The 20,302-nt window shown below is 37.4% G+C and overlaps 3 protein-coding genes and 1 non-coding gene across 8 annotated transcripts in view; 2 read left to right on the top strand and 2 right to left on the bottom strand.

Moving 5' to 3' along the window:
• Window positions 1–4: 4 nt before the first annotated feature.
• Smyd4-3 (SET and MYND domain containing, class 4, member 3) overlaps window positions 5–20,302 on the top strand; it is a 30,715-nt gene continuing 10,417 nt past the window's right edge. Inside the window, exon 1 of one of the 3 annotated variants that reach the window (XM_070283730.1) lies at window positions 5–219. The gene's annotated coding sequence lies outside the window, so the exon portion shown is untranslated. Of the gene's footprint in view, window positions 220–10,315; window positions 10,516–20,302 lie in introns of those variants that run through there. The other 2 variants (XM_070283731.1, XM_070283729.1) reach the window with 2 other exon arrangements.
• sprt (PDZ domain-containing protein sprite) lies at window positions 59–19,117 on the bottom strand. The gene is made up of 5 exons (XM_017171790.2): window positions 18,519–19,117; window positions 11,909–12,031; window positions 1,915–2,312; window positions 852–1,856; window positions 59–783 (listed from the first exon to the last, which is right to left on the bottom strand). Exons 2-5 carry the CDS (start codon window positions 11,984–11,986, stop codon window positions 402–404), a joined length of 1,863 nt encoding a protein of 620 aa, XP_017027279.1. The 5' UTR covers window positions 11,987–12,031; window positions 18,519–19,117; the 3' UTR covers window positions 59–401.
• Window positions 2,402–3,962, bottom strand: LOC108078149 (persulfide dioxygenase ETHE1, mitochondrial). 3 transcript variants are annotated; one of them, XM_070283732.1, is made up of 6 exons: window positions 3,752–3,962; window positions 3,479–3,704; window positions 3,272–3,416; window positions 2,836–3,199; window positions 2,652–2,770; window positions 2,402–2,586 (listed from the first exon to the last, which is right to left on the bottom strand). In XM_070283732.1, the coding sequence occupies exons 2-6, from the start codon at window positions 3,641–3,643 to the stop codon at window positions 2,531–2,533; spliced, it is 849 nt and encodes a 282-aa protein (XP_070139833.1). In that variant the 5' UTR covers window positions 3,644–3,704; window positions 3,752–3,962; the 3' UTR covers window positions 2,402–2,530. The 3 variants fall into 3 exon arrangements, with proteins under 3 accessions (XP_070139833.1, XP_017027281.1, XP_017027280.1); XM_017171792.2 differs by having other exon boundaries at window positions 3,479–3,687; XM_017171791.3 differs by having other exon boundaries at window positions 3,479–3,962.
• TRNAT-UGU (transfer RNA threonine (anticodon UGU)) lies at window positions 16,039–16,110 on the top strand. Its single transcript has one exon. It is a non-coding gene; the product is annotated as a tRNA-Thr (tRNA).

Below are 20,302 nucleotides of genomic sequence, written 5' to 3'. Positions count from 1 at the left end.
AATATCACCTATTTTTCAGCCTCGATTTAACAATCAAAAATAAATTACACATTCGAAATAAATGAAATACATATATTCGTGTATTCACAGTGATAAAAATTGTGCTAATATAGTCATCATACAATTATTACAATAACTATTACAATAATCTCTTGATTATTGATATTTTTTGTCAAAACTAAAAGACAATAGCCAAGCCCTACTTATAAATAACAGAATGTAAGTACAGTAAACTTTAAACTACTTTATATAGAGTACATTCCCCTCTAAAGAGGGAGTTTTCTAAAAGTATTTATAGTTTAATTAATAATAATTTTGCACATGTCCGCCTGTTTTTTGGTTCGACCTTTAGAGGGTCGAGTTAAGCTAGTTTCCTTAAAGCTAAGTTGGTTTGAGTCTCTCTAGATCAGCTTGTGCCTGCCCAGGGAAGCTGTGTGCATGGGGCTGCAGTTCTCGATGAGCATAGTGTGGCCCTCATCCGTCGGGGATACTCCACTCTTGCTATTATTATTATTGTTGTGATGAACCCGCTTCATGGGTCGCTTCCTCTCGAGATCCGTACAAGGATGCAGCTCCACAGTCTGCAAACTCTGAGCTCTTTGGAGGGACAGGCGTAGGGGTTTCTTGGGCGGAGTGGGTCGAGTGGTGCGTGCCTCTGTGGGTGGCTTTGATTCGTTTTCGCTATCAAAGTCCAAGGACTTGACACTCCTCATGTCGCTGGGCAGGCGGGCTCTCAGGGTATGAGCCTCGCTTTGACGTGGTGTCTCCCGGCGAGTGTTCAGTCTGGAAAAGGATATTAGAAAGGAATAAGTAAGGTTGATCATAGGCTTAGTGAGGATTCCAGGACCTACCCATTATATTGGTTGAGATGTTCCACACTGCGTGCATGCGCGCTCATCAGATGCTCGCGATGCAACTGCTGCTGCTGCTGGAGAGGATCCCTAGGACGATCCCTATGCTGACGATCCCTGTGCCGCTCCTTCTCCCTGCGATGGTGCTGCATGTAGGCCGAGTCGCTGTTTATGGAGATCTTCGAGGCGGACAGGGACTTGGAGGGCATGGAGTACATATGAGGCAGTCGTTCCCTCAGATCGATGTGGGTGTTCTCCTTGATCAGCGTCTTGGTCACATGACCTGGCGGTGGCGTCTGCCCCACGTCATCGCCCATCAGCTCAATGGGTTTGCCACCCACCAAGGTGGTAATGTAGTTACCCCGCTGAAAGATCAGCGGCTTCTCTGGCGGCGTCGATGGTGGTGACGAGATGCTGATGCTGGTCACATGCTGGGACTGATTCGATGAGGCTTGCTGATGATGCATCTGTTCCGAATGCTGCTGCTTTGGAGAGTGGTGTTCCTTGACCGTCTGCAGCTCGCGCACCTGCTCCTCCAAATAGGAGATGCGATGCTGCAGCCTTGTGTTGTTCTCCTTCTCCTGGTCGAGTTGCTTCTGCGGTATGGGCACCGATTTCTTGCGCAGCACAACCATCTGGCACTTGCCCGAGCTACCCACTTGCTTCTGGAGCTCCTCCTTGGATTTACCAGTGACCAGGCGTCCGTTGATTTCCAGAATGCGATCACCCTTGTATAGGCCATCGCCTTCGAGGGCCCATTCCACATAGAAACCGGGTTGATCCGTTCTCTGCTGGGCTGCCCATCTGCCCGAGGTGGCATGAACAGCATGCAGGCTGAGGGAAACTCCCGAGCTGATGATGTTGTATAGCGTTTGGGCCTCCGGCTTGGACTTTTCCAGGCGTGCCTGCAAGGCACGAGCCTCCTCCACAATGGATAGCATTTGCAGCTCCTCCCTGCCCAGGGCATATTCCAGTTCAGCCTGGCGGATGCGGATGTCTATGTTGCTGGTGATAGATTGGAATATGAGGAACTGCTTTCTAGGATAAAGTACTTAGTACTTACTCTGTTATATCCAGCTTCTCCAGGGCACTCTTCAGATTCTTGATCTTGATGCGCTTGTTCTCCGCCTCGGCCTTCAGTCGATTCAGTTTCTGCTCTGCTGCCGGCTTTTCGGATTCATCCAAAGGTGGTCCCGTGGGCCTGGGCAACTTCCCTAAACACAGCTGAATGCGCAGATTCTGGATGACTGCCTCTCGATCCTGTAGAGCCGAACGCAGCTCCTTTGATTCGCTGCGCGTGGAACGCGAGGAGAGAGTGCCGCCCAGAGAGCCACCTTTGCGCCTTCTTCCCGTGGTGGAGCAGGTACTAGGTGTGCTGGTGGTCTCCTGGTTCGTTGTCTCCGCCGTCGAGTGCAGACTGTACTTGGCGGCATTGCCACAACCCTTCGGATTGAGAATGGTCTAAAAGAAAAGAGAAACCAAACAAGAAAGTTTATTTTGAGTTTATCTGAGTTTATATAAGACATTTGTGTTTAAATTAAAGTCGGGGGTTGTAAGTTGATAAGAAATATGCGTTTTGTTTATTTTAAAGATTACAAATCTCTTGGAAGCATTATCGGATTATATATATAAAGTCTTCAGGGGGAGGGAAGAGTATTTTTTTGGGTCTATACTGAGCTCTACTCCTTGGGTATATCGTACACCCCACACTCCCTATTGGCGGGCACCGAGGCATCTGTAAGTTGGGTTTTATAATTACTATGTTTATGTTATGGGTTAATGGTTAGCTATAGACCCCACCTATCTTCTTGGGATAGGGCAAATTCAGGTTGTCCATAATCTTGATAAACTCCTCTAGATCCTTGGTCAACCTGGGATTATAGCGCTTCTCCTCCCAGACACTGCTCTCCAATTGACCTCTGGAAAGGGAGGATATAGCAAATGTTGCTCTCAAAAGATTTTTAAAATCAAGTTTGCTCCTCACTTGTAATCATGAGCCGGATAAATGCGATAATTCTCCGGCAGCGTAAAGATCTTCTGGTGCACATTCTCGTAGAGATTACGGGGCGAACCCTCCTGGAAATCGGTGCGTCCACAACCGCGTATCAGTATAGTATCCCCCGTGAAGATGCAGGCCTGATCCTTGATCACATAGCTCATACAGCCATTCGTGTGTCCGGGGGTGGCCAGAGTGTCTATTACATGGGTACCAAACTTAATGCGATCCCCCTCCTTGAGATGACGATCCGCCTTGGCTCCACTGGCGGCGGCAATCACCGATTGACACCCCGTGAGTTGTCGCAACCAGCCGCTGCCCGTTATGTGATCGGCATGCATATGGGTGTTGACTTGTTTTGGTGGGGGAAATAGTTGGATGCCATGATGAAATTATCTAATCTTTTTTAGACTAACACACTCACTGGCATATTTGAGTTCAAAGCCCAGATCCTTGACCAGCTGGGCATCCCGCTTGGCCTGCTCCAGCACTGGATCTATGATCACAGCCTCGCCGTTCTTCAGATCTGCCAAGAGGTAGCTATAGGTGCTACTTTCGCCATCGAAAAGCTGTGTGTGGGATGTCAATCTCACAAATTTCATCATCATAATAATCCCTGTACTATACATACTTGGCGGAAGAAGAAGTCTGGCGAGAAGGGTTGACGCTCTGGTAGACTCATGACACCGAGGGAGCTCAACGATCGTATATGATTGCTGGAGAAGATCGTGGGGCTTCTTCGGGTTGAGAGCCGCTTGAGGGCTGACAGCATACTGGGACCCATGGCGATACGCATTTAGTGTTCGTGTTTCTATTCGTCGCACTTCGGGTGTAATTGACCTGCTCGGGGGGCTTTTCTATTTTGCGTTTCGCTTGATAAAAATTTCGAGTGTGCGGAGCTTACTTGTATTTAGTTAATCAATAGTCACTAATTTATTTAATCACTGATAATTGAGCACTTTTTTGTTGTGTTGGCAGTCTTTCCTATTATCACATTCCAATTACATCTAATCAGAGGTAGTTTATATCACTCGGGAGAGTCTATGAAAATGTTATAGTTACAATCACTGGAATAACAAACACAGAGTTTCAGGTCGCACACAAAAAACAGCTAACATCAGCTGATGTGTTGAGTTTAGCCGTGTTGAATTTGGGTCTTATTTTATAGAAAGCTCTCTCTTTGAGCTTTTTTGGGGGGGAAACCTGTTGGGGAACCTGTTGCTAAAGCTTTCGGCGAACTAACATCGCGATGGGACTACGTGATTGGCAGAAATATAGGTTTCAATGTCAATAAATGTAGCTTGATCATTTTTAAGCCCCACAGCCAAGGGTTTAATAGTTTAGAATAATATATAACTTTTTGGAAAATTCAACATTTTCTTATATTTTTGATATTTTCTATATTTATGTTCTAGTTTATTATATTTTAATGGAATCCGAAACAAATTCAAATGAAATGCATGCTAAATGCATTTTTTAAGGTCTTTAAACTTTGATTTGTTAAGTCGAAACTATTTACACATCGGGATTACAGTTTTATTATAATTTAATAATATAATAATAATAATAGATAGTTCTTATAAAACTTTCGTTTAACTTTTATTATTGTTTCAGTACATTTTTTTGGTGTATTTATATCTTTAAAGAATTGAACAAGTTTTTCTTATCCAATACCCATATCTGTTTGGGGGCCTATATGTTCTCATTAGTTGTCTGTCACCCTGCATCCTGTCTTGGTTTGGTAAAGACCTCGTTTTGTTGGGAAAGTAGAAAAGCTCAGGAGACGGTACATTTTCATTGGATAAATTTAAGTTTTTAAGTTGAAGACTCATTCTAGCGATTTTTACAAAGCCAACGGAGCCAGGTTACTACTATATATAAAAAAAATTAAACAGAACAACTTCATTTAAGCATCAATTGCATGCCAAATGAAATTTGTAAGGTCTTTATCCCATTGCTTTTTAAAATCTAAATTCTAAATTCTATTAATGCGAGGATAAGCATATTACAACAAATTACAAGTTGTTTTAAAGATATTTTCCCAACCCTTATTGGCTTGAATTTTATTATAAAGGATAAACACACTTTCTAAAAATGTTCGTTAAACTTTATTATTTAATGTATATATTACATTTTTTGTAAGCATTAATTTTTTAGCTAATTGAACATCTAAATCGGGGCGCCCTCAAGATTACTTCTTCATCAATTGGTGCACTGGGTGCTTTTAGTATCTCTATTAGGGCATCCAGGCTCGGTTGGTTTAAGGCCTCGTTATTTTGGGGACTTAGATAAAGCTCAGGAGAAGCTCTAAGGATACTTTGGTTGGGTAAATCCAAGTTGTTAAGCTGTAGACTCATTTTAGCGATTTTAACTGAACTAACGGAGCCCATGAAAGGTTACTCTATATATACCAATAAAACTGGAACAACTTTATTAAAGTATGGTAAATGAATTTATTAAGGTTTTTATTCTATGGTTGGTTTAAATTAAAAGTCGAAACACTACTTATGTAAGCGAAAACCAATTGCTTATTTGTAATTTTCCAGCTTTTGTCAATAAAAAATTCAAATATTGCTCTTAGGCACATTTCCTTCAAAAGTAAAAAGCTACTACAGTGACTTATCGTATAGCTCTACAATTTCTTATATTTTGTGGATAATTTGTAGTATATTTTAAGATAATTTACCCCTTACTGGCTTAAATTTTATTATAAAAACTTTTCCCTAAAATCTTCGTTGAAGTTTATTATTTAATGTACAATGTATTACATTTTGTATAAGCATTCATTTTTTAGATAATTGAACATCGATATACATTATCTTTTCTCGACCGCGCTTTTTCATCTGGTTTACTGGGTGCTTTTAATATCTCGGGTATGGCATCCTGTTTCGGTTTGTTTAAGACCTCGTTGTTTCGAAGCTCTGGAAGAGCTCTAGGGATACTTTGGTTGGGTAAATCCAAGTTGTTAAGTTGTAGACTCATTTTAGCGATTTTAACTGAACTAACGGAGCCCATGAAAGGTTGCTCTATATATACTAATAAAACCGGAACAACTTTATTAAAGTATGGTAAATTAATTTACTAAGGGGTTTATTCTATGGTTGGTTTAAATTAAGAGTCGAAACTCAATTACTTATTTGTATTTTTATAAGAATTCAGCTTTCGTCAATAAAAGCCATTACAGGGACCTATCGTATAGCTCTACATTTCATTATATTTTGCTTTATTATTTAATGTATATATTACATTATGTATAAGCATTTATTTTTTAGCTAATTGAACATCTAAATCGGGGCGCCCTCCAGGTTACTTCTTCCTCAATTGGTTCACTGGGTGCTTTAAGTATCTCTAGTAGGGCATCCTGTCTCGGTTGGTTTAAGGCCTCGTTATTTTGGGGACTTTGATAAAGCTCAGGAGAAGCTCTAAGGATACTTTGGTTGGGTAAATCCAAGTTGTTAAGTTGTAGACTCATTTTAGCGATTTTAACTGAACTAACGGAGCCCATGAAAGGTTGCTCTATATATACTAATAAAACCGGAACAACTTTATTAAAGTATGGTAAATTAATTTACTAAGGTCTTTATTCTATGGTTGGTTTAAATTAAGAGTCGAAACTCAATTACTTATTTGTATTTTTATAAGAATTCAGCTTTCGTCAATAAAAGCCATTACAGGGACCTATCGTATAGCTCTACATTTCATTATATTTTGCTTTATTATTTAATGTATATATTACATTATGTATAAGCATTTATTTTTTAGCTAATTGAACATCTAAATCGGGGCGCCCTCCAGGTTACTTCTTCCTCAATTGGTTCACTGGGTGCTTTAAGTATCTCTAGTAGGGCATCCTGTCTCGGTTGGTTTAAGGCCTCGTTATTTTGGGGACTTTGATAAAGCTCAGGAGAAGCTCTAAGAATACTTTGGTTGGGTAAATCCAAGTTGTTAAGTTGTAGACTCATTTTAGCGATTTTAACTGAACTAACGAAGCCCATGAAAGGTTGCTCTATATATACTAATAAAACTGGAACAACTTTATTTAAGTATTGTAAATGAATTTACTAAGGTCTTTATCCCATGGTTGGTGTAAATTAAAAGTCGAAACTCTACTTATGTAAGCGAAAACAATTGCTTATTTGTAATTTTTATTAAGAATTCAGCTTTTGTCAATAAAACATTCAAAAATTGCTTTTAGGCACATTTCCTTCAAGAGTAAAAAGCCATTACAGGGTCCTATCGTATAGCTCTACATTTCCTTATATTTTACTGGATAATTTGTAGTATATCTTAAGATAATTTCCCCCTTACTGGCTTACATTTTATTAGAAACCCTTTCCTAAAAATGTTCGTTGAACTTTATTATATAATGTACAATGTATTACATTTTGTATAAGCATTTATTTATTAGCTAATTGAACAATCCCATCGCCCTGGCTTCCTCCTCCAGGTTACTTCTTCCTCAATTGGTTTACTGGGTGTTTTTAGTATCTCTAGTAGGGCATCCAGACTCGGTTTGTTTAAGGCCTCATTGTTTTGGGGACTTAGATAAAGCTCAGGGGAAGCTCCAAGGATACTTTGGTTGGGTAAATCCAAGTTGTTAAGTTCTAGACTCATTTTAGCGATTTTAACTGAACTAACGGAGCCCATGAAAAGTTACTCTATATATGCTAATAAAACTGAAACAACTTTATTTAAGTATGGCAAATTAATTTACTAAGGTCTATATCCTATGGTTAGTTTAAATGTAAAGTCGAAGCTCAAGTTAATAAAACATTTCCTTCACGAGTAAAAAGCCATTACAGGGTCCTATCGTTTAGCTCTACATTTCCTTATATTTTACTGGATAATTTGTAGTATATTTTAAGATAATTTCCCCCTTACTGGCTTACATTTTATTAGAAACCCTTTCCTAAAAATGTTCGTTGAACTTTATTATTTAATGTACAACGTATTACATTTTGTATAAGCATTTATTTTTTAGCTAATTGAACATCGATTTCTAATATATGCCGCCCGCGCCCCAGCTACTTCTTCTTCAACTGGTTTACTGGGTGCTTTTAATATCTCTGGTATGGCATCCTGTTTCGGTTTGTTTAAGACCTCGTTGTTTCGAAGCTCTGGTAGAGCTCTAGGGATACTTTGGTTGGGTAAATCCAAGTTGTTAAGTTGTAGACTCATTTTAGCGATTTTAACTGAACTAACGGAGTCCATGAAAGGTTGCTCTATATATACTAATAAAACCGGAACAACTTTATTAAAGTATGGTAAATTAATTTACTAAGGTCTTTATTCTATGGTTGGTTTAAATTAAGAGTCGAAACTCAATTACTTATTTGTATTTTTATAAGAATTCAGCTTTCGTCAATAAAAGCCATTACAGGGACCTATCGTATAGCTCTACATTTCATTATATTTTGCTTTATTATTTAATGTATATATTACATTATGTATAAGCATTTATTTTTTAGCTAATTGAACATCTGAATCGGGGCGCCCTCAAGGTTACTTCTTCATCTATTGGTGTACTGGGTGCTTGTAGTATCTCTAGTAGGGCATCCAGACTCGGTTTGTTTAAGACTTCATCGTTTTGGGGACTTAGATAAAGCTCAGGAGAAGCTCTAGGAATACTTTGGTTGGGTAAATCCAAGTTGTTAAGTTGTAGACTCATTTTAGCGACTTTAACTGAACTAACGGAGCCCATGAAAGGTTGCTCTATATATACTAATAAAACTGAAACAACTTTATTTAAGTATGGCAAATGAATTTACTAAGGTCTTTATTCTATGGTTGGTTTACATTAAAAGTCGAAACTCTACTTATGTAAGCGAAAACCAATTGCTTATTTGTAATTTTTTTAAAGAATTGAGCTTTTATCAATAAAACATTCAAATATTGCTTTCAGGCACATTTCCTTCACGAGTAAAAATCCTTTAAAGGGACCTATCGTATAGCTTTACATTTCCTTATATTTTGCTGGATAATTTTTTAAGATAATTTACCCCTTACTGGCCTAAATTTAATTATAAACACACTTCCTTAAAATGTTTGTTGAACTTTATTATTTAATGCATATATTACATTGTGTATAAGCATTTATTTTTTAGCTAATTGAACATATGGTTATGTCCTTTCGTGGTGGCCATTTTAATGCCCTCAAGGTTACTTCTTCATCAATTGGTGTACTGGGTGCTTTTAGTATCTCTAGTAGGGCATCCAGACTCGGTTTGTTTAAGACCTTATCGTTTTGGGGACTTAGATAAAGCTCAGGAGAAGCTCTAGGGATACTTTGGCTGGGTAAATCCAAGTTGTTAAGTTGTAGACTCATTTTAGCGATTTTAACTGAACTAACGGAGCCCATGAAAGGTTGCTCTATATATACTAATAAAACTGAAACAACTTTATTTAAGTATGGCAAATGAATTTACTAAGGTCTTTATCCTATGGTTGGTTTAAATTAAAAGTAGAAAGTCAAGTTAATATAACATTTCCTTCACGAGTAAAAAGCCATTACAGGGACCTATCGTATAGCTCTACATTTCCTTATATTTTGCTGGATAATTTTTAAGTATTTTTTAAGATATTTTTCCGTCCCTCTGGGGCTTGAATTTTATTATAAAATACTCTTCCTATAAATTTCCTTTCAACAAAACAAGGACGGAATAACTTCATTAAGCATGGTAAATATATTTTTAAAAGTTGTTACTCTATTATTTGTTAGAGTTCTAAGTTGAAAACAAATATTTTAAAGCAAGTTAGGGATTTTCTGCTCTCCTATTTCTTGAATTTTTAAAGAATTAGGCAAACATTATATTAAACAATTTTAAATATTTTCTTTTCTACACTTTTTCACAATTCTTTCGAGCAGAAAATATCCGTTACAGAGTCTTTTTTCAGCTGCATTTACTTATGCACATTTCCAGACTGCAACAACCACCTTCTGGACAATTACTTGAGCTTCCTGGCACCCCTTCGAGCCTTCGTTTATCAAACAACCCCTACCTTAAGGAGTCCGTTGAGAAATTGGTACAAAATTAATATTTAGAGGGACAATGTACCGGACATTGTCCACTCCGAAGGGCAAACGTGAGAACTTCTTTACAGGCCGGATTTCGGTTTAAATTTCTTGACTTTTCTCTCAGATCGTAAATAAATTTGCATATTTTAACAATCTCCGTTTCTCATTCATTAACAGCTCGCAAGGAAAAAATCTCGCCGAGTAATTGATGTAATTTTGTGGAAGGAATTAATTGAGCATAGAATATATATCTGCTGAGGCAGAGATAAGGGTGGCTTTCATGGAAAAAGAAACCTTTTTACACTGGAAAAAGAAGTGGAAAATGAAAACGAATGGTATATCGATTTCGTTTCGTTTTGCTTGTTCTGTAATATAATTTCACCATTGGTTATGGCCAATTTAGCAGGTAATAGTGCCTATTACACATTATTGTCTAAACACCTGTGTGTCGGCTAATGATTCGCATCGATATTGACGTTTTCAGGCTGATTTCTGTAGCATCCGAAAATCTCGAAGGTGTAACGTACACAAAAAAAAGTGACGAATACTCACTTTTGCTTTCAATCATTTCGCCGGCAAGTGAAAGTTCCCATTGTGGACTGACTTCTTTCTACTAATTTTGGCCAAGCGAGACTCAGGTGAGGAGGTTTAAGGTGAGGAGTGCTTAAGTGTCTAAATTTAGTTATGATTATTGCGGTTAAAAAGGCAAAAATTAACCTGAGAGGTCACGTGAGACTTTCTTTGCAATTTCAAAACAAATACAAACCGAATTCTCTCTAGGAAATAAATGTTATGTTTCTGTCATTGAATTGTAATTTCACTTTTCTCACACTTATTTAGTTATTCCCCCCACACACAAGTTCCCAGCTCGGTGGCTATGCAATATTTCACACATAATATCTGGTAAAAAAGGTATATATTTATATTTAGATACTCGAACTCTCAATAGTTTCGAATGCAACAATGACTCTGCATTGTGGGCTGAGCGTGAAAGTGTTAAAAAAAAACTTGAAAAATGCATTCAAATGGATTTGCAATTAATTGTTGTAAATTTCTTGTGTGTTTTCTGAGTTTTTTCCTGTCTTTATTTTATGTTTTCAACGCTTTAAATATTATTTTTTATGAATTTATTTGGTTTACAAATTGAGGGAGGGAGGGTATAGTGCATTTTTTGTGAGATTTGGTGGCTTATGGGGGATTTCTTATGATGGGTTTTTATGGTTTTTCAAAGATGAAAGGAAGTCATCAGCTGTAGCTTTCAAAAATGAACATTTTCGAGGTTGTACAATGCTTTTTTACGGTATTTTTTTAGCTCTTAGAGGATTAGTCTTGATAAGTTTTTAGGGATAAAAACAGTCATCAGTAGCTTTATCAAATAACGAATTTTGAGGCTCTTTTTGACGGGGTTTTAAGGCTTGCACATAGAAGACCTTAATTAAAATGAAGCAAGTAAAACTTGGTGCTTTTCAACACCACCTACTTTCCCTACTATAGGTAATAAATGTATCTAAAACCGTTTAAATCGATTTATGACTTCATATCTTCACGTTTTCTTTATTATAAATATATTTTTAAGCTCAAATTTCAATTTATTATTTTATTTTATTTTTAAACCCTCATTAATAATCCTAAACATCAAATCGTGATCTTTTAGGGTAATTTATTTTCGGCTTTAGCTGATTTCTTGTTTATTTTGTATGGCATTTGCTTGCTTGTAGCTCAGAGATTTATGTTTGGGCCATTGGCGAATTTCGTTTTGGCCAACTTTCTAGCGTGAGGCGATGCCAAGTATTTGCTGCAGCCTACGGCTTACACTCGCAGCTAATGCTAAGGCCCCGCAGACCCTCTCTGTGCGTGTCAATATCTAATTAGCGCAGATACGTAGCACTCGCGGACTTACATAATCGAATCAGACAATAGGGCGGAGCGGGGATGTTGCATTAATTATGTGTTGGGGGCCTTACACAATGCCCATATCTACTTATTACAGTTGCATACATGTATGTATGGGGGTCTTTCGAGGGGCGGTGGAGGCGTGGTACTCACCATGGAGGCGGATTTCTGTTTGGCAAAGGCGCGATGATGCGCGGAAATTGGTTCGCTAACCACACTTCCGGTGTCCATAATGGGGAAAAGCTATACAGTTTTAAATCGGATGCAGTTTTAGGTCTGAAAAATAAAGAAAAAAATGTATTAAGATATTAATAGCTTCAAGTAAAAAGGAAATAGGAAAAACTTAATGAGGAGAGGTTAAAAAAATGATTTTTAAGGACAAATATAAAAAATATTAAAGGTAAATTATTATAAAATATTTCCCTATACCTAATTTATTTATAAATTAAGGGAAAGGGGTATTTTGTATATAAATTAAAGGTAGAATATTAATAATAGAATATCATTTATTTGTAAATCAAATGAACTGAATAAAAACTTCCAAAAGAATTTTGAAAAATTATATTCAAAATAAAATGTTGTCTTAAGATTAAAAATAAAATATTGTATAATATCGTTATATGCCTTATTTATTTTTTAAAATAATATAAGCTAATAAACTCTAGATATAAACCTTTAATTAAACTCTAGCTCCCAAGAAAATCTATGATCTTGAAGGTAACTAGCTCTGTAGTTACAATTATAGCCACCAGAAAATCTATATAATCTCGGTGTTAACCTCTTTAACTTGTCAGTGATAAATCTTCAGCTGAACTTTGAACTTATAGCGGACAGCTATAGTCCTAGACACCAAGTCAAAGTCACTTTAATTTCGCGTTCCGCTTGGCAAAGCAAAAACAATTGGTGGCTGCAATTTTCGGTTCGTCGACTTTAACAACTTTGGCACGTTACATTTGCCAGTTTAATTAGCCCTTCGAGCTCAGAACCAAACAGAGTTCAGCCTCAGACACTTCTTCATTCATGTTTCAAATAGAGAAAAAATAAGGAAAAGGAAATATACATATATCATATGCAAATGAGACGCACTTTCGGTGGTTGCGGGGAATAAGAAAACGCATTCGATATGCAGATTTGCACAGCCGCAAGATACTCACACACACACACAACCACTCGGGGAGACTCTTTTCGAGGAGATTGTATCTGCATCTGGCGGATGAGGTTGCATAGATCACATTACTTAATGTGCCGGCAACATTTCCCTCTTTTCTGGCTCTTTTCACTTGTTTGTTTGCTTGCTTGTCTTTTTTTTTTTGTTAGATTTTTTTTTTCGCCTTTGTCGGCCTGCGAAGACAAAGCATTTTCATTCATAGTGCAATTGTCATAGATACTTGTGACATACAAAATGTATCTCACAGATAGTGCCGCTTACCGTTAGCTTGGCTTTTATTAAGTGCTAAAAAAAATGGGCAAGTTCTGCGGAAAAGCACTTCCCATTGAGCTAGAAGATTTCCCAGGCGGAACTCTTGAGCAAAAAGTTAACTTTCGTTTAAAGAAAAAACTAGCGGAAATAGTTCTAATCGAAGTTAACAGTTATGGATACTGGTTATTAGATAGAGATTGAGAGTTATTAAAAGGAATATTACCCATCTTAATTATTTTTAATATTTTCTTTAAATAAAATAATTTATTTCTGACGTTCAAAATACTTTTTCTCTATGAAAATGTATCTTTTTTACAATCTTTTCATACAATTTCGTTTTTTGTTACTCTTTTGGCTTCAAGATAAACCCCGAAAGTCATTAGTCTTGCAGGCTAATTATCATGCGAGCTGCGTTCTACAAAGTTTAGCCAAGAACAAGCATCAACATCACCATCTTTTGGGGTTTTCAGTTGCGTGTTGAGACAGGAACCAGAAATATGTATAATATAAACCCTAAGGGGGTTACGAGATGAGGGGCCAGGCAGCTCTTTTGGGTTACCTAGCCCAATGTGGGCCTATCATTAATCTAATTTCGCTTTAATGCCTAATTGTGTGGAAGCCAGAGAACCGAGAGAAAAGTGAGAGAGTTGGAGACCTGCTTCGACGAGTACTCACACATTAGCGACTGGATTTGAATCTAAGTAGTATCTCACCTGAAAGCTTGTACTTTGTTAGAACGCTTTGCTAATGAGCTGAAATTAAGGGGAAACTGGAGAGCGGAATCTGTGGAGGAATCTTAGTCAGTATCTTGTCAGTATCTGGCAAGTATCCAGCAACTATCTGCCATTCGCCAAATTGCACCAGTGTCAGTTACAATTCACAATTGGCTGTGGGAAAAGTCTGTCAAGCATGAAGATCGTTCAACTATACCCTCTTCTACATATAGTACTCCTAGTACTTAACAACGTCTCCGCATGTATGAGCTGGAGATCCTCAACTTATATGCATGTAATTATTTATTCTTTAATTTGCGTGCCCAACTCGAGAGGGTTCCCTATATATATACACATATATATTTAATAGGAACGAGAGCAAGTGCAGCAAGGTACTTCCCAGGCCCCGGAGACTCGAAAATGTGGGCGCTGGAAGCCACTGAAGCGCAACCAGACCAAGAACAAGTGCTTCTACTCCATAATCAAGTTATTAGAGAGGGTAACATTACGACGGGGGGGAACATAGTTCTATATAATTAAACAAATTAAAAAATGTGTTGTTCCTTAAATCCATTAGGTAAATATATAAATTTGAGAGAGCTTCTTAAAGACTTTTTATTGTTATTTTTTGTATATTTCCAAGAGCAAATAAAATCTTTAAAATATTTAAACGCAAAACCTAGTCAATTTTTAATCTCTTACCAAGGCTTAGTCACCCTCGAATTATCTTCCAGTAAATTAAACACAAATTTGTTGTTTAAGAACCCACACACTAGCTCACGCTTCCACCTCTAATTGCCTCAGTACAGTAGAGCTCCTCTGTAATCATTTCCATTTGGACTTCATTCATGTTGTGAGTGCTTCCGGCCGCGGAGTTTTAAGCCAAGTTAAGTTAGTTGTTAAAAGTTGGCAGTGAGTGAAACCGGCAACATGACAGAAGAATAAAAACCGCCAAGTTTATGAAGCAATTTTCGGACTCAAGGTGGCCGGTGGCCGCAACAATGTTTTCCCCTGCCAAGAACAAGCTGCAAAATTGTGGATGTACTGTTACATCTAAATTCAAGTTGCAAATTGCATTGCATCGATGGCCAGGCAAGTGGAACGCCAATGTCCGATGCCCAAGTGAAACTTGTTCGGTATCCAAATTCCGGTCTAAAGATCTCACGCAGAAACTGACCCAAAAAAATATATATAAAAGCTGGCGAAATGGTGACAAGTTTATTCTGCTTTTTATAATTTCTCTTGAGTTTCCCAGATGAAAAGGTCCCAGGGGATCGAAATCGAACGAACGGTAACTGTGCAAGATTCTAGCAATAAATTCCAATCAGCAGAGATCTCAATCGGATCTGGCCATTGGCCATATATCAAATGCAGTGTCCGTTTGGATATAGACACAGTACTGTGTGTATATGGTGTGTGTTGCGTATGTTAAAAACTCATCTTCCCACACATCAAATGTGGAATTTTATGTAAATTTAAGGCACAGAAATCAAAAAACTAATTTTAAAGCTCAAAAACTAAGCACTGATAAAAATATAGGTATTTTTAAGATTTATAGAGGGATTAAAAAATATATAAAAGGAAATTTAATTGTTTCTAATTGAAAGTTATATCCTTAATAAAAAAAACCTTAAAAATGCCAAATTAAAATTAGTCTACAAACCTTATTCTTAAAATTTGTACTCCTAAAATATCGATTCTTTGATTCTTTTATGGTTTGTTAACCCATCAATTTCCAAAAAAAAACAATCAATTTTTGTTTCTGTGTATGTATTTTTTGTAGGGGGCGTATCTGCCACGCCCCTCCCTCTCTCGCTGTTGTTTCTTGTTTATTATTGCTTTCCAAGCGCACCTACAAAAAAATTGCTGCGAGATGAGCTCAGTGTTCGCAGTGTGCGCCCACAAATCGTTGAACAATGCAAAATTATTTTGCTCAATTACTTAAATGGAGATGACACCTGGTTCTAATACAAACTGGCTTCTATATAATAAAGATAATAATAATAATAACTTGTTGTTAAATGCAAATGAGAAATTAGCTTTTGCACTGTTAGCTAACAGAGCTGCTCTCTCTGTTAATGCCTCTACAGCTGTTAGAAGCATTCTAAGCGTGCTAAAACCTATAGCATTTTTGCCAGCTGTTTAACAGAGCCTCTTTAGCTCAGTGGCAGAGCACTGGTCTTGTAAACCAGGGGTCGTGAGTTCAATCCTCACAGGAGGCAGTACGCCTAAAATGGATTTTTTTTAACTTTTAATTGTTTTTATTTATTTTCTTTTTTAATTTATTATTTGCCCTGCAATTTTCATTTTCAGCAAGGTTGTATTAAATATAATAATAAGCTTTAATTCGCTTGCTGTTTCTGTAAAATTTTTGTGGTATTATTAATAACCTTAATGAAAAACATTTGCCCTGCGGGCAGGCAGACGCCAAATTGGATTTATTTTTATTTACTTTTATTGTTGTTGCTACTGCATTTGCTTTAATGTGGTTTTCCTATATAAACCTTAACCCCTGTCTGGCTCGTAGTTCGTTGTAGTTTCCCAACACCTGCGCCCTGAGTTATTTACGAGCTGAAATATACACAAATTAGCCTGGAGCTTGACAATTGGCTTGGCTTGTCGCTGGGTATTATTATTATGTGTGTGCACAAGTGCCACAAAAAGAGAAATAAAAAAAACGCAGCCCCGACATTGATAATTTTTAATCGCTCCGGAGGCTGCTGCTGCTGCATGGCCAACAAAATGGTCCACAGAGCGGGTCTAAAGCAACCTGACAACTTGGCCAAGAATATGGACTTAATGGACTTGACATAAATATGGAAATTTCTTTGTTTGTTTTTTCGGGGTTTATTTCTCTTGGCCAAGATCTGAACTTTGAGTGGTTACAAAAGAAAGGTCGTTGGTTGAATTTGCTTTTGTTGAATTAGATGTTCTAATAGTTTGAATAATCGCTGGTGTTATATAATGGGATGGGGATATTGAATAAAAAAAAATCTCTAAACACCTTTAAACCAATTCTTTTCATGCTATTTTCTTTAAAACGTTTTTGAAAATATCTTATCTATTTTTTAGATTATTTCTATGGATTTCTTGAGAAATAAACCAATTTATAGATATAATTTCCTAATTACCGAACTACTTCAGTGACCTTTGAGCACCTCTAGCACCTATAATCCCATTGTTTTCTCTGTATTTTATGGTTTCTGTTTATTTTGCAGCTGTTGTTGCCAAGCCAGTCGTTGCCGATAATTGGCCATCATTTTCAGGGGGCAATTATTGCCTGGCGTATTTAATATAATTCACTGTTAGAATGCCAGCTGTCTCCGGCTCTCGAGATGCAGATTGGGGTCGCGAAAGTCTCGGTCACTTTTATGCAAATCAATTCTTAGAAAGTCGGCCTGCGATAAGAAAGTGCAAATTGCCTTGGACCAGAGTTAGATCGGAAATACAATCGAAATGAAAGCGAAATCGATGCTGAATAGTGTTGGTTTTGACTTGGTTTATACATATATATACATATCTGAGCGATGGGAGCTCTCGTTTTAATTGTTACAGGGGGTGCCTTTTGAAAGAAATGAATGAAAGTGAAAACGCCGGCAAAACCGACAAACAGTTAGACTGAAAACAAAGTCAACAACATGTATGCAAAGTTATCAACTCACCAAAATCTTGGCTTTCTATTCCCACTTAATGGTTAACTTGGCTTGGATGCGTTGATGCATCTCCAACAAGAAATCACGACTATGAAACCCACATAAAACCAAAAAAAAAGAGTCATAGCTAAATATACATAACTAACAAATACCCAAAAAAACAAACTTTGATTAGGTTGTTAGCATTGAAAAAAGCCACAAAGGAAAGGCAGACAAAAGTCTAAGAAGAATCCAAATCAAAGACAAAACCCAAAGAATATGTAAATCACACTCGAGAGACATCCTGTCGTTAAAGGGTTTGGCATTTCAATGAAGAAATGGGAAGCCGATCAATTGTTATTCAAATGCAACTCGATAACAACGATTCCCCAAAAGGAAATATCTAATTAAAATTAATGACAAAAGGCAGACACATCTTGCATATATATATAAAGGGGTCTCTCTCTCTCTCTGTAGAATAGATTGTAATCTGCGTTTCGGATTCTGATTCAACCGCAGAAATCTCATATGTAATTATATGGTCAGAGATCGAGTCAGAATTTTTGATTTGATTTGATTGATTGTGGCTACTGAGAGAGGAATTCCACTTTGAACCTGGTTATGCCATAACTAAGCAAAAAAAACCCACTGATTATTATGGCCTTATCTTTGACTCATCCAACAACAAATGGCGTTTTAATCGACGTCGAGTCATTTATTTATGATGCCTCTTGCTGCCTTTGTTATGATAACAAAAAATGTGAAAGAGTTTGAAAGTTTAAACATAAATATTCAGATATCAGAACCGTTCACTCGGCGTCTCCAGGGGGATTATGCAAGATACCAAGATGAGGAGGAGTGGCCTTCTAAGAGATAAAATTGCCCCATCATCTTTATAATGGCTCTGTTGACACCGATTTCTACACACAAACACACATTCTGAGCTAACCTTTCGCTTTTCCATCATTCCAAAAAACTATTGTCAAGACTCTACTTACCAACTTTAAGTACGGATTCCAGTTTAAAACTCTAAACAATGGCAATGTGCACAGCAAATCGATGGCAACATTTCATTTCATTGCATTTGATTGGTTATTGGTTTGTTGTCTTTGTTTTCGTTTCCAGCCAAGGGGGGAGGAAAGTCAAAGCCAAAGCCGAAGTCGAAGCCTCAATTTGGTGTTTATTGTATTGTGCGAATTATTTACACTCGAAGCATAAATCAATGATGTCAATTGATGGTAAGTCGATCGATTGTTTGGAACCGCAACGTCGGGGACCCCGTTACTAAAACTCCAGCGGCACAGATTTATTGCAATATTTATTTATTTAATTTTTCTTTAATTCATTTTCATTAATTATTTCCGTTTAGTTGGGTTCACTTCCTCTGTGCATTTCCCTTTGTTTATGGAGGCAACAGGAAATTTACTCTATTGCCACTTGGGATAGGTAAACAAAAACACAAGCAATCAACACTCGAAATGCAGGCAGGTTCCAAGTGCAAGAAGTTAGAAGAACGAATCACGAAACTTCAGGGGTTTATAATTATTTGAATAAAGATATAGCGGTATATGGACAGGGCACACCCGATCGCGTCGACGGTTGGATGATTTCTGAACATCGTGACTTGAACGGCAGCCAAGCATTACCACTAAGCCGCTCTCGCTCGCTGAGGCTCTCTCGGATCGGTGATGACGCATAAAATAGCTAAAAAGCTAGATTTATTGATTAAGAGTATATATTTTTATAGAAAATTAGTGATATATTTAAATAGTAAAATTCGTTTGCATAGCTTTTAGATTGATTAAAATAAACGAGGTTTTAGGTAAAATAAAAAGAAAACAAATGCTTATAATAAAAAAAATAATTTCATCAGCAAAAGGAAGATCATAAATAATATTTAAAATATTTAGAAAATTTTTAAAATTTATGCAGTTAAGAGAAAAGTTTGATATATTAAAGGTTTAAACCTGTTTATGATGTAGTACAAGTTTCTCTGTTCTCAAATATTTTTGTATTAATTCCCTATTTATATATATATACTCATCCCTGATATAAACTAGCTATAAACTAGCCAGTTTCCTCATTCCGCTTGAGGGTGGGTAAGTATCCGAGAGAGAACAAAGAGAGCCACATAGACCCTCCAATGAGCTCTCCCTGGCAAAGTGCACTGGGTTCCGGATTTATTGGGTTATACTTGCCCGCTGCAAACGTAATGCCTAAATGCTTAATAGAGTTCCAGTGCATTGAACTCATCCACTCCCTTGTCTTGCCAGTGGGTGTCACCAGCTTCTCCTCCTACTCCACCTCCCCTGCCTATTTTGACAGCTGGCACTGCATCACATCCGAGATTTTACGACTGCTGCCTCATCTTGAACTGCTCATTTGCCTGCCGCTCCAGTTGCATCATCATCTCGATCGACATATGGCCCTGGATTATCTCCCTCATATCTGTAGAGTTTCGGTCTGATGAGCCCGCTCGTGCGCAAAGTCAATTAAAATGATCACAACAATGCAGGGCCCAAAAAAAAAAAAAAGAAACCCCTTTTAACCTAGATACATATATATCGGATCTGCGTAGGGGTTGCTGCTGGCGTTGATTGTATATTGCCCTTCATTAAGTGCAACCCAAAGCAGATTCGGCACCAAAAAAGGATTCAAGAGCTAGGGCATAAATCAAAATTAAACAAAAATTAAAACAGGAAAAAAATAAAAAAGGATAAAAGCAGGCGCGCGTGCGCCTCAAGTGCGTCGCGGCACCCTAATTGCAAAACTTTTTATGGCC

This window comes from Drosophila kikkawai, chromosome 2R, assembly GCF_030179895.1.
Source record: "Drosophila kikkawai strain 14028-0561.14 chromosome 2R, DkikHiC1v2, whole genome shotgun sequence".
NCBI lineage: Eukaryota > Metazoa > Arthropoda > Insecta > Diptera > Drosophilidae > Drosophila > Drosophila kikkawai.
Note: the sequence above shows the minus strand (reverse complement) of the source record. Positions and strands in the feature narration are given on the sequence as shown.